This window comes from Numenius arquata, chromosome 29 (genome assembly GCF_964106895.1).
Source record: "Numenius arquata chromosome 29, bNumArq3.hap1.1, whole genome shotgun sequence".
Taxonomy (NCBI): Eukaryota; Metazoa; Chordata; class Aves; order Charadriiformes; family Scolopacidae; genus Numenius; species Numenius arquata.
The window spans coordinates 1,650-14,651 of NC_133604.1; the positions used below are offsets into that span (position 1 = coordinate 1,650).

General features: G+C 61.6%; 2 protein-coding genes and 2 non-coding genes across 4 annotated transcripts; all 4 read right to left on the bottom strand.

Annotated features, from left to right (window-relative positions):
* Positions 1-439: 439 nt before the first annotated feature.
* Positions 440-3,989, bottom strand: ATP5F1B (ATP synthase F1 subunit beta). Its single transcript, XM_074164815.1, has 10 exons — positions 3,818-3,989; positions 3,127-3,309; positions 2,611-2,785; positions 2,273-2,394; positions 1,839-2,023; positions 1,598-1,756; positions 1,383-1,505; positions 1,090-1,302; positions 795-996; positions 440-646 (listed from the first exon to the last, which is right to left on the bottom strand). Exons 1-10 carry the CDS (start codon positions 3,957-3,959, stop codon positions 549-551), a joined length of 1,602 nt encoding a protein of 533 aa, XP_074020916.1. The 5' UTR covers positions 3,960-3,989; the 3' UTR covers positions 440-548.
* LOC141476348 (small nucleolar RNA SNORD59) lies at positions 2,100-2,173 on the bottom strand. Its single transcript, XR_012463667.1, has one exon. It is a non-coding gene; the product is annotated as a small nucleolar RNA SNORD59 (small nucleolar RNA).
* On the bottom strand, positions 3,002-3,075 carry LOC141476349 (small nucleolar RNA SNORD59). The gene has a single exon (XR_012463668.1). It is a non-coding gene; the product is annotated as a small nucleolar RNA SNORD59 (small nucleolar RNA).
* Positions 3,990-4,383: 394 nt separating the features above from the next.
* On the bottom strand, positions 4,384-12,453 carry PTGES3 (prostaglandin E synthase 3). Its single transcript, XM_074164953.1, is given in 9 exon segments — positions 4,384-5,269; positions 5,758-5,782; positions 6,175-6,237; positions 6,648-6,737; positions 6,949-7,047; positions 7,295-7,364; positions 7,537-7,650; positions 12,213-12,286; positions 12,289-12,453. Coding segments are annotated over 9 exon segments (720 nt in total). The 3' UTR covers positions 4,384-5,249.
* Between the last annotated feature and the right edge of the window lie 549 nt (positions 12,454-13,002).

Sequence of the window (13,002 nt, forward strand, 5' to 3'; positions counted from 1 at the left end):
GGCAAGGCCGGCGCGGCCCCCCGGGACCCCCCCGGACAAAGCCGCAGCTGCCGGGGCGCGGCTCTTTGTGCAGCGAAATGGGGCGGGGGGGGGGGGGCAGGCGACACCCAGACACGGGGCCGGGACAGACGAGGGCAGAGACTGTCCCCCCCCCCCCTCCCCAATTCCCCCCCCTCTGGTGCCTCTTGACACCGGCAGGGGGGGGTCTCTCCCGCCTCCCAGGGACCCCACGGGGCCGAGGGTCCCAGTGCTGCTGGTGGCAGCTGAGCGCCGCAGGGCCCCTCACCGTGTCGTCCCCCCCCCCGCCCCATCCCACAGCAGAGGGGGGTGTAAGGGAGCCCCGGGGGGGCCAGCCCAGCCTCAGCACCCCACAGGCGGGGTGGGGGGGACACGAGACGACTCACGGGCCCCCACCCCTGAACCGAAGCACACACGGGCCCAGGGTGTTTTCACCGATGTTTTATTGGAAACGTTAAATACTGGGGGTCTGGCCCCAGGGGGGGCCGCGGGGGGGGACACGGGCTGGGGGTGGGGGGGGCGGTGACTCCTCAGGCGTGCTCTTCGGCCAGTTTCTCTGCCTTGGCCACCGCCTCCTCGATGGGCCCCACCATGTAGAAGGCCTGCTCCGGGAGGTGGTCGTATTCACCTGGGGGGGTGGGGGGGGGAAAGGCTGCGTCAGGGGGAGGGGGTACCCCAGCCCAACCCCAGAGACACCCCCCCCGCCCTCCCCCCCACCCCTTCCCAGCCCAGCCCAGCCCAGCCCGGGGGTGGGGGGGGGGGGGGGGCTGTCCCACCTGCCAGGATCTGCTTGAAGCCCTTGATGGTCTCCTTCAGCGGCACCAGCTTGCCCATGTGGCCAGTGAAGACCTCGGCCACCTGGAAGGGCTGGGACAAGAAGCGCTGGATCTTGCGAGCCCGGGCCACCGTCAGCTTGTCCTCCTCGGAGAGCTCATCCATGCCCAGGATGGCGATGATGTCCTGCAAGGACTTGTAGTCCTGGGGGAGGACACGGGGGGCGTGTGAGCGACCAGTACTGGGCTTCCTGCCCCCTCCCTGCCCCCCCACCCCGCGGGGGGTCCCCCCCCTCACCTGCAGGATCTTCTGCACGCCCCGGGCCACGTCGTAGTGCTCGGGGCCCACGATGTTGGGGTCCATGATGCGGGAGGTGGAATCCAGGGGGTCCACGGCCGGGTAGATGCCCAGCTCGGCGATGGCTCGGGACAGCACCGTGGTGGCATCCAAGTGGGCGAAGGTGGTGGCGGGGGCTGGGTCGGTCAAGTCATCGGCTGGCACGTAGATGGCCTGGGGAGGTGGGAGGGGACGGTGGGATCGCGGTGGCCACGGCGGCTCCCCCGGCGCAGCGCAGCCGGCCCTGCCCTCACCTGCACCGAGGTGATGGAGCCCTTGCGCGTGGTGGTGATCCGCTCCTGCATGGTGCCCATATCGGTGGCCAGCGTGGGCTGGTAGCCCACGGCGGAGGGGATTCTGCCCAGCAGGGCTGACACCTGGGAGGGATGGGAGCCCCTGAGAGGCTGCACAAGGCAGAGGGGGGGGGGTCCGGCCCCCTCCGCGCTCAGCCCCAGGAACCAGCACAGACCTCGGAGCCCGCCTGGGTGAAGCGGAAGATGTTGTCGATGAAGAGCAGCACGTCCTGACCCTCCTGGTCCCTGAAATACTCGGCCACCGTCAGCCCCGTCAGGGCCACTCTGGCGCGGGCACCCGGTGGCTCGTTCATCTGTCCATAGACCAGGGCGACCTGCGGGCAGGACCCCAGTGTGGGCACGGCGCCGTCCTGCTGCCCCCCTGTATCCCCCCACCCCCCAGGAGACCCCGCGCACCTTGGAGGTGGTGTCTTTCAGGTTGATGACCCCGGACTCGATCATCTCGTGGTACAAGTCGTTGCCCTCACGGGTCCGCTCCCCCACGCCGGCGAACACCGAGTAACCGCCGTGGGCTTTGGCCACGTTGTTGATCAGCTCCATGATCAGCACGGTTTTGCCGACGCCAGCACCCCCGAACAGACCTGGTGGGGGGGGAACCGGAATCGCGCTCAACCCCAAGCCCACCCGGCTGCCCCTGCTGGCTCCCTCCACCCCTTTCCTCCTCAGATCGATAAACGTGGCTTCAGCAAGCTCAGAAGAACGAAAGTCAAATGGTTACTCATCAGCGAAGGAAACGACTGCAGAGGGGAGAGGGGCCGGCCCTGAGCCTCAGGGGGGCTGGCAGGGCGCCCCCCTCCCCAGACACCCCCCTTCCCTCTGGGGGAACGTACCGATCTTGCCACCCTTGGCGTAGGGAGCCAGCAGATCCACCACCTTGATTCCCGTCACCAGGATCTCCTGTTCAACGCTCATCTCCACAAACTCAGGGGCTTCGGCGTGGATGGCAGCAAACCTGCAGCGAGAGGCGGAGGGAGGAGCTGAGCAGCCAAACCGAGCCCGGTGCCGGCAGGAGACCGTGCGAGCGTGGTCCCCGCTCACCACCCAGGAGAACACCAGGGTGACAGGGACGTGCCACATCCTTGATCACAGCCGTCTGCTGTTCCAGAACCTGTGCCCCCACTTCCAAACCCCGCACGATGCTCGTCTCCCGGCCCGTGACATCACTCACTGTTTCGTCGTGATGGGGCCCCTCTCGTCGATGGGTTCCCCGATGACATTCATGATCCTGCCCAGGGTCTCGGGGCCGACGGGGATGCGGATGGGTGCCCCGGAGTCCAGAACCTTCTGTCCTCTCACCAGGCCTTCTGTCCCGTCCATGGCGATTGTGCGCACAGTGTTCTCCCCTGCCAAGACCCCAGGACGGCGTCACAGCAGCGCCCTCGAGCTGACCCTGGGGACAGCTGCTGGTGGCTTCCCCGGGCCCTGCCAAGGGAACCGTCTGCTGGCAGGAGGACCAAGAGAGCAGGACCCAGGGACAAAGTATCACAGAGGAAAAACGAGCCCAGGCCACGCTCAGGCTGCAGCCCTGTGGGCCAGAGCCCTCCGGCAGCCATTTTCCTCCTCCTCAGATTGAAATCCGTGGCTTCAGCAAGCTCAGGAGAACGAAAGTCATCACACGCATCATCACGGGAGGAGTCCCCCCCACTCCCCCCCTCCCCGCAGCCCCTCTGCGACAAATGCTCACCCAGGTGTTGGGCCACCTCCAGCACCAGCCGCGTCTCCCTGCCCTGCACCTCAAGGGCGTTGAGGATGGGGGGCAGCCCCTCGTCGAACTGCACGTCCACCACCGCCCCGATGACGGCCACGATGCGGCCGGTGGTGGAACCGGCCTTGGCGGCGGGGGCTGCCTGGGCGGCATAGTCCCGTCCTGGGGGAGGAGAGGGACGAGTCAAGGTCGGGCGGGGAAAGGGCAGCTCCGGGCTCCCACGTGCCTTGGGGGTACGGGAACGGGGCTCCCCTGCACCCCGCGGCTCCCCTGGGATGTGCCCCAGGACGCCTGCACCCTCCCCGGAGCACCGGGGACCCCCTGCACCTCACCCCCTCGGTGCACCCGCGACCCCCCGCAGCCCTTGCAGGATCCCCTGCAGCACCCACATCGGTGCACCCAGAGCCCCCTACGCTCCTTCCTCGGTGCACCGGAGACCCCCCGCACCCCCCGATCCGCCCAGGGACCCCTTACAGTCCCCCGGACTCCCCTCGGTGCACCCGTGACCGCCCGCACCCCCCTCCTCACCGCACCCGGGACCCCCTGCAGCCCCCAGTGCACCCAGGGCTCCTGTGCCGCCCTCACAGCCCGCCCCGCCCCGATAACGGGGCCCCGGTAACGGCCCCCGCGCAGGCCCCAAGGTGACCCCCCGCGGCCGCCCCGCACTCACGCGCCGCGACGGCGGCGGCCGGACCAGCCCCGCGGCTGAGGAGCAGCGGCAGGAGGTCGCGGCCCGGCCCGGCCCCGCGGTGCAGCAGGGGCCGGGCGGCGGCGGCGGCGGCGGCCGAGCAGCGACCCGCGAGCCCCAACATGGCGGCGCCGACTGAGCCCCGCGCCCCGCCCGCCCCACACGGCCCCCGCGGGGCGGGACCGCCGAGCGCGTCACCCTCCGCCGCGCGCGCCCATTGGCAGCCGCGCCGAGCCGCACCGTCCGCATTCGCTCTCCCATTGGCCAGATCCGTCCGGTGGCTCGCTTTCCGCCTCCTCGCGATTGGGCGGCAGCTCTATCCGTCGAAGAGCGCCACGACTTGATAGGGCGGGCTCGGCAGGAAGGGGCGGGCTCCGCCTGAAGGGCACCGGAAACGGAGGCGCACGTGTCCCAGGCTTGTCCTTGGGGCGGGCGCCGTGACCGCGGCCCAGGCCCCGCCGCCCCCCCCTCCTCGGGCCGGTTCCCGCCCCCCCCCCCGCCGTAGAGAAGCCCCCGGCGCAGGCAGATGAAGGGACAGGGCCCAGGCGGAAGGAGAGCCAGGGAGTCTTCAACAGTTTATTAGAAAGAATGTAGACATTAAAAAAATCCCCGCTGCTCTGAACATAAATTGAGGTTTTTCAGCCCGTTTCGAAGCCGCCGCCGGCCGGTCGCTGCCACACCCACAGTGCAAATACGATTTGGTCTAAACGTACAAGATCGACAAGCAACAACGTACAGGCACCCGCGCCCGGGCGAGGCGGGGGGAGGATGGGGGGGGGGGGGAAAGCTGGAGGGTCTAACGGGGGGGGGGGGGGGGGGAACGGGCTCCAGCCACCGGCACCGGGGCCGTGCCGACGCCAAACGGGGAGAAACCGGTTTCCTTTTCAATACAAACTTTAGCGGAACAGAGCTGAAGACACCACGGAGGTTCTGCGCGGCGGAGTTTTGTGAGCCAATGACAACGGCCGTGTTTTGTTCCCGGTACAAAGGTACAATTTTCAGGCGGCAGAGGGGGGGGAAAAAAAATGCTCGTTTACCACTCGGTGTAAAATTCAGGATTCTCCCATTGTAATTACACCCGCTACGAGGCAAGGAGGCTCTGTAAACTTTATTGCGACTGTTCTCTATCGATTGCCTACACCTCAATTGGGTTTGGTTTGTTTTTGTTTTTGTTTTTTTTTTTTTTTTGGAAGTCTGGAAAACGGTTCATGCATAACGTTATTGCCTCTCGTGGCTTAGGACCGCCCCGTGCAATGGTACACACCTACCATCAGTGAAGCCATTTAAAATGGACTGAAAATGGGTTAAAGGATGCAGGATCTCCCTTTAGGGCTATCAACTCAGGAATTCTTATCTCAATTATGAAATGTTGTGATGAAGTTCTTTCCCCAAACCCTGAAGACGACGGTTTTCCTTACTCCAGATCTGGCATTTCTAGAGAGAAAGAGAAGAACGTTAGTGGGTGGGGGGTTTTGCTGCTTTGTTTTTTTTAAGAAAAGCTACAGGGGAGCCCCACTACATCACAGGGGACAGGAGCAAGATCCAGCCCTTGACCAAGAAGGGCAGGGGGCAGTTCCAGGCCTGACCCAGTCCCTCTTCTCACTCTGAAGCCCAGGAGTGACTCGAGCAGGGCCAGTGCCGCAGACTCCGGCGCCCCACGCACGCTCCTGCTGCTCTTAAAGCCAAAGCCCAGGACTAAAGCTGGCTGGGAAGGTCAAACTGGTTATTTCACACTCGTGTGGAAAGGCTTTTGCTAGATTATATCGTCTCACACAGCTCGGGCCAGGCACCGGCATTGGCTCGCAGCCGGGATTTAGGGAGACTGACAGGAGGGAACATCTGCTGCTGCGCTGGAGGCTGGGGCTCAGCAAGGAGCACTCAGTGAGCGCCCGTGCGGGAACGACGGGAGAACACCCACTTACTTTCATCATCACTGTCTGGTGAGTCCTGGAAAAAAAGGAGAAACATTAACTGAAGCAGACCGCGCTTGAAGGCTATTTCCCCCACCTCATTATCCCAGCAAATGAGGTGCCGTTCCCAAAGCCCGGTGGCAGCGTGACCCCAGTGTCGGGGAATGCCGGGCTCCACGAGACGGGCTTGGTTTGGCCCCGCTGGCCAGAGCCCTGCAGTAACCAGCCGTCACCGCAGAGGTGACACCGCAAGCATTGACACCACAGCTCGGGGTGGGGGGGGACTGTGACTTTGCCAGGTGACATCATTTGTCCAGATGAGGTCTGGTGCTATTTAAGCTTTCACCCAGTGCTGAAGGAGGAAGGAGAGTTCGACAGTGAACGCGCTGCGCCAGCCCGGCACGAATTTACTGCCAACAGAGTACTTACATCGTCTGCCCCATCTACTTCTGGCAAGTCTACGTCGTCGTCTCCGCCCATGTTGTTCATCATCTGCTCGGGGAGAGAAAGGCACATCACCGGGGGAAGCCAAACGCACTCTTCGTGAGTGAGGGCAGCACCCCGCGTCTGAAAATAGCTTAAAACTCTTGTAACCAACAGCTGCCCGTTGTTGGACAAATCAGCTGCACCGAGGCAGCAGGTGAAAACATTTCAATTAATTGCCTTGCACCAAGCAGGGCACTGGGCAAGTGCCGGCATCTACAACGGGACAAATGTTCAGTTTGGATCTGCCAGCAAACACAAACTGCCCGTCCCGCCAACGGCCACGGCTCAGAGCCAGAGCCCGCGCCCAGGAGGAGGAGGAGGAAGAGGAGGAAGGCAGAGGAAGACGACTCTTCCTCAGGTGCCAGCCCCTGCCTGCCCCCACAGGGCGAAGCCCAAACCTCCAGGTACTCCCATACCTCAGAAAAGCGATCAAAATTGGACATGTCTTCATCTGAATCATCTTCCCAGTCTTTCCAGTTGTTGAAGTCCACGCTGAGCCAGTTGAGCTGCACATCAACACGAGAAGTTATTTAAGGACAAGCAAAGTAACGAGCTGCTGCTGTTAGAAGAGGAAGGTTAATAAGAACTGCCGTTCTGGTCAGAAGCATGGCAAGCGACCCATTAACTGCTACATCGTTTAAATATGACCCAAATATTAAACAAGATTAAAAACCAGGGGAGGCAACAGGCCCCGGCCACCGAGGAGCCCAAACCCACCTTTGCCCTCTCTTTTGTTAACCTCGGCCATGCCTGACCAGATTCTCCTTTTCGTAAACAACACAAGATAGATCTGTCTGTTCTTTTATGCTTTGATTCCTGAAAAAGAACAAATATCCATTAGCACAATCATCACAAGCTGCACCAGGAACTGCTCACATTACACTTAAGCCATCAACTTATTCAGTCCTGAAAAATACCATCCAGAGACGCCTTCAGAGATGTGGGTTTAAGCACATTCTTAGGGCCTAAGGAACAATTTGCCCTCAATTCTGGCAGAAGGGATGGTGTTTTTCAGGGTACAGCACCAAGAACACAGCAAGAGGAGAGTCAAGAGGATACTTACATTTGGATCAATATTATTAAAAAGGTCAATTTCGTTTAAATGTTTAAAGTTATCACTTCCTCCAAGACAACTGTTGAGAGAGAAAAAAAAACAACAAACTTGCATTTAGCAGGAAATGTCTTAAAAAACATGCTTCATTCACAGAACATGCTACTTTAAGAAAAAACATCGTGGAATCGGTGCCAGCAGAGCCCTTAGGTCCCCCCCCATCCCGCCCCCTCCCCGTGCCTTCAGGTGCTCACCTGAACGTAAGTTTGGATTTTTCAAAATTTACATTAACATCTTTACTGTCTTCAACGCAAAACTCAATAAAGACGTAGTCCCTTCGGTCGTACCACTTCGCAGAAGCAGGCTGCCTGCCGAGAGACCATTGCAGACAAGTTCAAATCAAGTTTCCTATCTTTCAGCAATACTGAGAGAGTTTTAAAACTCACCCTTCGGTGCCGCCAGGAAACCCAACGGTGCCTCTCCTCGTTTTCTCCCGATACACAACTCGAACACTTTGATTATTTTTTTTTTTATTACATTTAGAGAAGTTCAACTAAAAGACTTTTTACTGTTCTTAAAAGCTGCATTACTGTCTTTTAATAATAACCTTTAAAAGATGCTTAAGACTGGAAAAAGATGTAAAAACCAAGAAGTGATACAAGGCATTCCATGTGCGACGCCCCCGAAAAGCTGGTGCTGCTGTTCCCCGAAGTGATCAAACCCTGAGACTGAAATAAACCTTACAACTAACCAAAATCATGACAAACTTCTCAAGACGAGCCACTACAGACGATGGCAAAGCTTCAGTCACCTCCAACAACAGACTTCATTTTGCTTTTTATCACCCGAAGAGCTAAAACCCCAGAGCACAACCACCAAAAAGCTCGCTTTTTGGGTCATTCATACTATTAAAAACATGGACGGTTCGACACCTCTGCCGTGCGCAAGCCCCAGCTGAAGCCAGTACCTCTCTGGGAGCAAAGAATCGCTGTTCTGACATCGTCCTACAGCCTTCTACGTCCACGGACTCTGACTCCCACGCTCTTGGGGATCCTTCTGGCTTTCCGCAAACACCACAACCAGCAACAGTCCGTCCAGGGACACACTGGCGGGGGTTCGCAGTTCCACGTGGGGTCGCTCCACGGGCTCCCCACCGCTCTGCTACTCTCCTGGCAGCTCCGGCCAAGCCCAAAACCGCTCCTCTGGGCCCCAGGAGGAGGCAAACGGCCACCCAGCCCTGCTGTTGCCAAGGCACAGGAGACGCGGACGCTCCTCGCTTGGGCTGTTTCCAGAGGGGCATGATCAAAGCCAAGATTTCATGGCTCATGCCCTGGCAGAGAAGACCTCAAAGACCCACCTGCGAGTCGGGCTGAAGTGAAGTGCTCTGGGCTGAACGGTCACTTACGGCCCCTACACTCACTACAGGGACACAAAGAGAGCCAACAACGTTCCCATCTGTGGGTGACAGAGGGGCTTCCACTGCACCCCCCGAGGAGCGGACGTTTGCCCTCATTACTGCACTCGGAGCATTACAGCACAGTCGCCCGACAAAGGGGTAATTAACTGCTCAGAACATTCATTAAGGTGACCATTGCTAAACTTTCAGAACAGATTTCGACTCACCTGATCATCAACCATTTCAACTCTTGATCTCAAACTGTGACGCATTATTGAAGTTACTCACCGAGCGCCGCATTGCTCCCCCGAGAAACCCTGCTCCCTGCCCCACAGCTCCCTGCCCCACGGCCCCCTCCTGCCCCGCTCCTCTCCCCCCGTGTCTGTGGGGGTCAAACCCAGTCCTGCTCTGGGCCCCCTCAGCAGTTTGGGTGCACAGACCCCGGTGCCAGCTCCAGGAAAGGCCACAACAGCGGCAGAAGCAGCATCTATTTATTCGGGTAAAGCCAAACGATCCCAGAGTAGCAAATTTTCTTACTATACTATTTTTAATTCCTTATTGGACGCAAGCGTTGTCCTCTAAAAGGGACTGAAAGACTCTGAGGTAAAAAAAGAGGCTGCTAAACGCCGCGCTCTGTCCCCTCTGCCTTTAGTGCTGCTCAGAGCCATTTCTCGTGCTGCTGGAAGACAGAAATCCCACGGCGTGGAACCGGGTACGTGGCTCAAACCAGCGTCACCAGAACAGAAATCTCAGTGTCCCTGCTCACCACGACGCACTGAATGGCCGTAACACTTCGCAAACGTTTTCAATGTCAATGGAGATATCTCCGGCCTCCCCAGGGAGCTGCTCACACTCCTCAGCCTCAGAGCGTTGGCTTGGCCGCGACCTCAGCATCTTTGCCAAGATCAGGGGGTTTAAGGCACTAACGGCCCGTTCCCAGCACTTCCAAACGTCCCACTGAAGGGCCCTAGAGCTGAGGGAGCCTCGCGTGCCTGTGGGCTACCGAGAGGAGGGGAAGAGACCAAAGAAAATGTACTAGACGTGTGAATTATGTTCTAACACTAAACATACGCTGCCTGCCCGGATATTCAGTACTTACCACCCTGACCGTGCCTACTCTAATTAAAGCCTCTCATTCTTCTTATCTGTTTTTCAAATCTCTCCTCCTCCCAAAGGGAGGATGGAAAGAAACCTTCCTTCAGCCGCCGGGGGAATTGCTTGAGTCAGGACCTACCGTTGAAACCAGCAGCACAGGATGCGCTGGGACCGCGAACCCGAGCGAGGGATGAGATGGAAGTCGCAGCTCGTTGGCGATCCCTGCCCACACCCAGACTCCGAGGAAGCGACCGCACGCGTGGAGGCCAACGGTGAAACGCACACGTGCTCCGAGCCCTTCGAAGCGACGGCTCTCCTATTCCCACAGAAAGTCTTCCCTTTTCCTACAGGCGCTGAGAAACGCCGCCGGGACTCCTGAGCTGACCCGGAGCCCAACGTTTGCTCCATCTTGCTCAACAAAACTCATCCCCGGGGACCTCGGCCTCGTGCCAACAGTCCCAGTCCCAGGAATGCGCTTCGGTTACGTATCATCCCAACGGGATTGAGATTTCTTTGGAAGAGAGAAGTTAAACGTGCCATAGCAATAAACCACGGCAGACGTCGAGCAGGGAACAGCCCAGGCAACAAGTCACAGGAAGGATTTCTTCTGTCAAATCTAAGCTTTGCTGCCACCCACGCGTTTCGGTGACTTCCTAAACAGCCACGGCCACCACACGTCTGCATCCGACCACCTCTTCTAGCCACCGCATTCAGATGACAATCCTGATAGCAGGCTTGTAGAACAGGTTCTAGAAGCTTCACAGCAGCGATGTCCAGGCTCAGCTTCGCCCCAGAGGCCTCACGGCTCCGTCCGACCCGCGGGGGCTCAGGGGAGCCCCAGTTCTGCTGCAGACACCTCCATCTCCGGCTTCGCCGCAGGAGCAGCTCCTGACACGCTGTACTCACGAGCCGAGTCTCAGGTGTGACTGTTGGTGGCTCGGTGCGATCCCACAGCGTTTCCAAACCCATCCTCCTCGTGCTTCCTCATCCACCCGGCTTCATTTCCTGGAAAGTATCCTGACAATTCCTACAGTTTGAGGACACTGCAAAAGTCATCTGCTGAATGAGATTTTCACCCCCAGACGGCACTGAGAAACCTGGTTTACGTAACAAGTTTTACTTTCATTTATATGCCCTGGAAAGGCGCCTTTTTTTCTTTTTTTTTTTTTAAATTAAAAAAGAAACTGGTTTCAGACCATAGACAATCGTAGGCAGGATGTAGTAGCGCTGCGGTTTCACGATGATGGATTCCACAGACATTAAACGGAAAACTCCAACTTTATTGCATCCTTCTCGCTTTCGGTCACGTTAAGATGAAGCAGCCCCACGAGTTTCAGAAGAGCCGCCCCGAAGCGAAGGCCCCACTGGGGACGGGGAGAGCAGCAACGCTTCCCTCCCTGGGGCACATCAACCCTTCCGGCCAACAAAAAGCTCAGAAAAGCGCTCCGATTCTCTCGTTTAAGCCAAACCCGTGGAAATCCAGCCCGTCAGAGGGTAACGGGGTCATCGGCCTCCTCCGTAAGAGCCAGATTTCCCCCCGAAAAGCATCGCGCCGCCAAGTGCGGCTCCTCGTTCGTTTGCACCGGGAGAGAACACCGGAGCTCTGCCGGGAACGGCACACGCCGGTTTTGGGTCACGGAAGCAGCCTCAATGGAATTACAATGGAGGCAGCTAATTAGGGCTCCCGGCGCGGAGGCACTTCGGGGCACGGGTTTTGGCTCCGGAGGGGAAACCCCGGGGCCCGGCTGCTCTCCCCGCTCCACCGGGGTCACCCCGGGGGTCCGCGGGCAGGGCCAGGGCCGGGGCTGCCCGGTGGGTCGCTGCCGGCCCCCGCAGCGCCCGGGACGGCGGCGGCACCGGGAGCGGGGGGTTCCTGCGGCCCCAACACGCTCCAGAGGCGGCTTCTGGGTTTTGAGCGTGGGGAGGCGAGAGCTCCTCAGGAGACGAGCACAGCGCCCGCACCCCAGGGCGGCGGGATCTCTTACTTACCGGGGATTCCTCGCAGTCGGAGCCGGGACCGTTTGGCGGGCGCCGGGACCGTTCAAACCGCCCGGCAACGCTCAACGCCCCCGTCCCGGGCGGCACCGGCACCGGGCTGAGCCCTGCCCGCCGAGGGACGGGCCCCGGCGGGGCCGCTCCGCCTCGGCCCCATTCATTCCCCACACCGGTACCCGCCGCCCCGCCGGGGGCGGCGACAGGGGCCCCGGTTCGCTTTAGACCGGGGCAGAAACGCCCGAACGCGGGGCGGCCACCGGGGGAGGGCCCGACCCTGCGCCCCCCCACCCACCCCCCGGACGGCGGCGGCGGCGGCGGCGGGGCCGGCCAAGGTCACCACGCGGACCGGCGGGAGCGCGCGCTCCGCCCCCCCCTCCCCCCTCCGCCCCGCCGACCGCGGCCTCCCGGGACGGCGCCGCCGCCGCTCCCACCCCCGGGCCTCACATGGCGGATAGCGGCGGCTCCGGCTGGCGCTCCTGTGGGGGTGGGCCCGGCGGCGGCTCCGGCGGCGGTGCGGGGCGGCGGCTGCGCGGGTCAGGCCCGTGTCTGCGGCGGCGGCGGCGGGCTCGGGGCTCGGGGCGGCCTCGCTCCCACAATGCCCCGCGCGCGCGGCAGCGGCGGCGCCCAGCGCTGGTGACGCAGCAAAATACCCGCCGCGCCGCCGCCCGCCGCCGCTCCTGCGCATGCGCGACCCGCCGCGCGCCCCCCGCCGCCCCCCCCGCCCCCCGCGCGCGCCCGCTCCCTCCTCCCTTCTAGCAGCTTCTCGCCGCGCAGGCGCGGTGGCCGCCGGGGGGCGGGGCCCGCGGTTGCCGTGGCGACGGGGCAGCCCCCGCCGCCGCCGGGCCCGGGACGGGACCCCGCGGGGCGCCTCCAGCGGCACCGGGCCCGAACGGACCGGACCGGGGCCTCGTCCGCGCACGGGCCCGGCCACGGCCCGTTCCTGACTGGGCTCCACCGCCAATCCCGGGCCCCGGCGCCCCCCCCTTCCGCGCCGCAGGGCCCCGGCGGCCGCCCCCGGGCCTGATCCCGGCCGCCACACCGGTCCCGGGCCCCGGCAGCGCCGCGGAGGGAGACCGGTGGTGCTTGGGCCTTCCCCGAGCACGCATCTGTCCGGGTTTGAGCAACACAGCGGTGATTTCTCTTCTAATGCCTGGGAAAACCGCACTTCCAGAAGACGCTGGTGTCTGAAGGAGTTGGAGACCCTCGCTCTGCAGCCGGCACCGGGGCGCGGGGT

Excerpts from the sequence above, each read along its gene's own strand:
- ATP5F1B (XM_074164815.1), bottom strand. The coding sequence starts at position 3,959 with ATGTTGGGGCTCGCGGGTCGCTGCTCGGCCGCCGCCGCCGCCGCCGCC. Across the intron at positions 1,303-1,382 it reads GCTCCATCACCTCGGTGCAG|GCCATCTACGTGCCAGCCGA; the intron begins GTGAGGGCAGGG and ends CCACCTCCCCAG. Across the intron at positions 647-794 it reads CTTCAAGCAGATCCTGGCAG|GTGAATACGACCACCTCCCG; the intron begins GTGGGACAGCCC and ends CCACCCCCCCAG.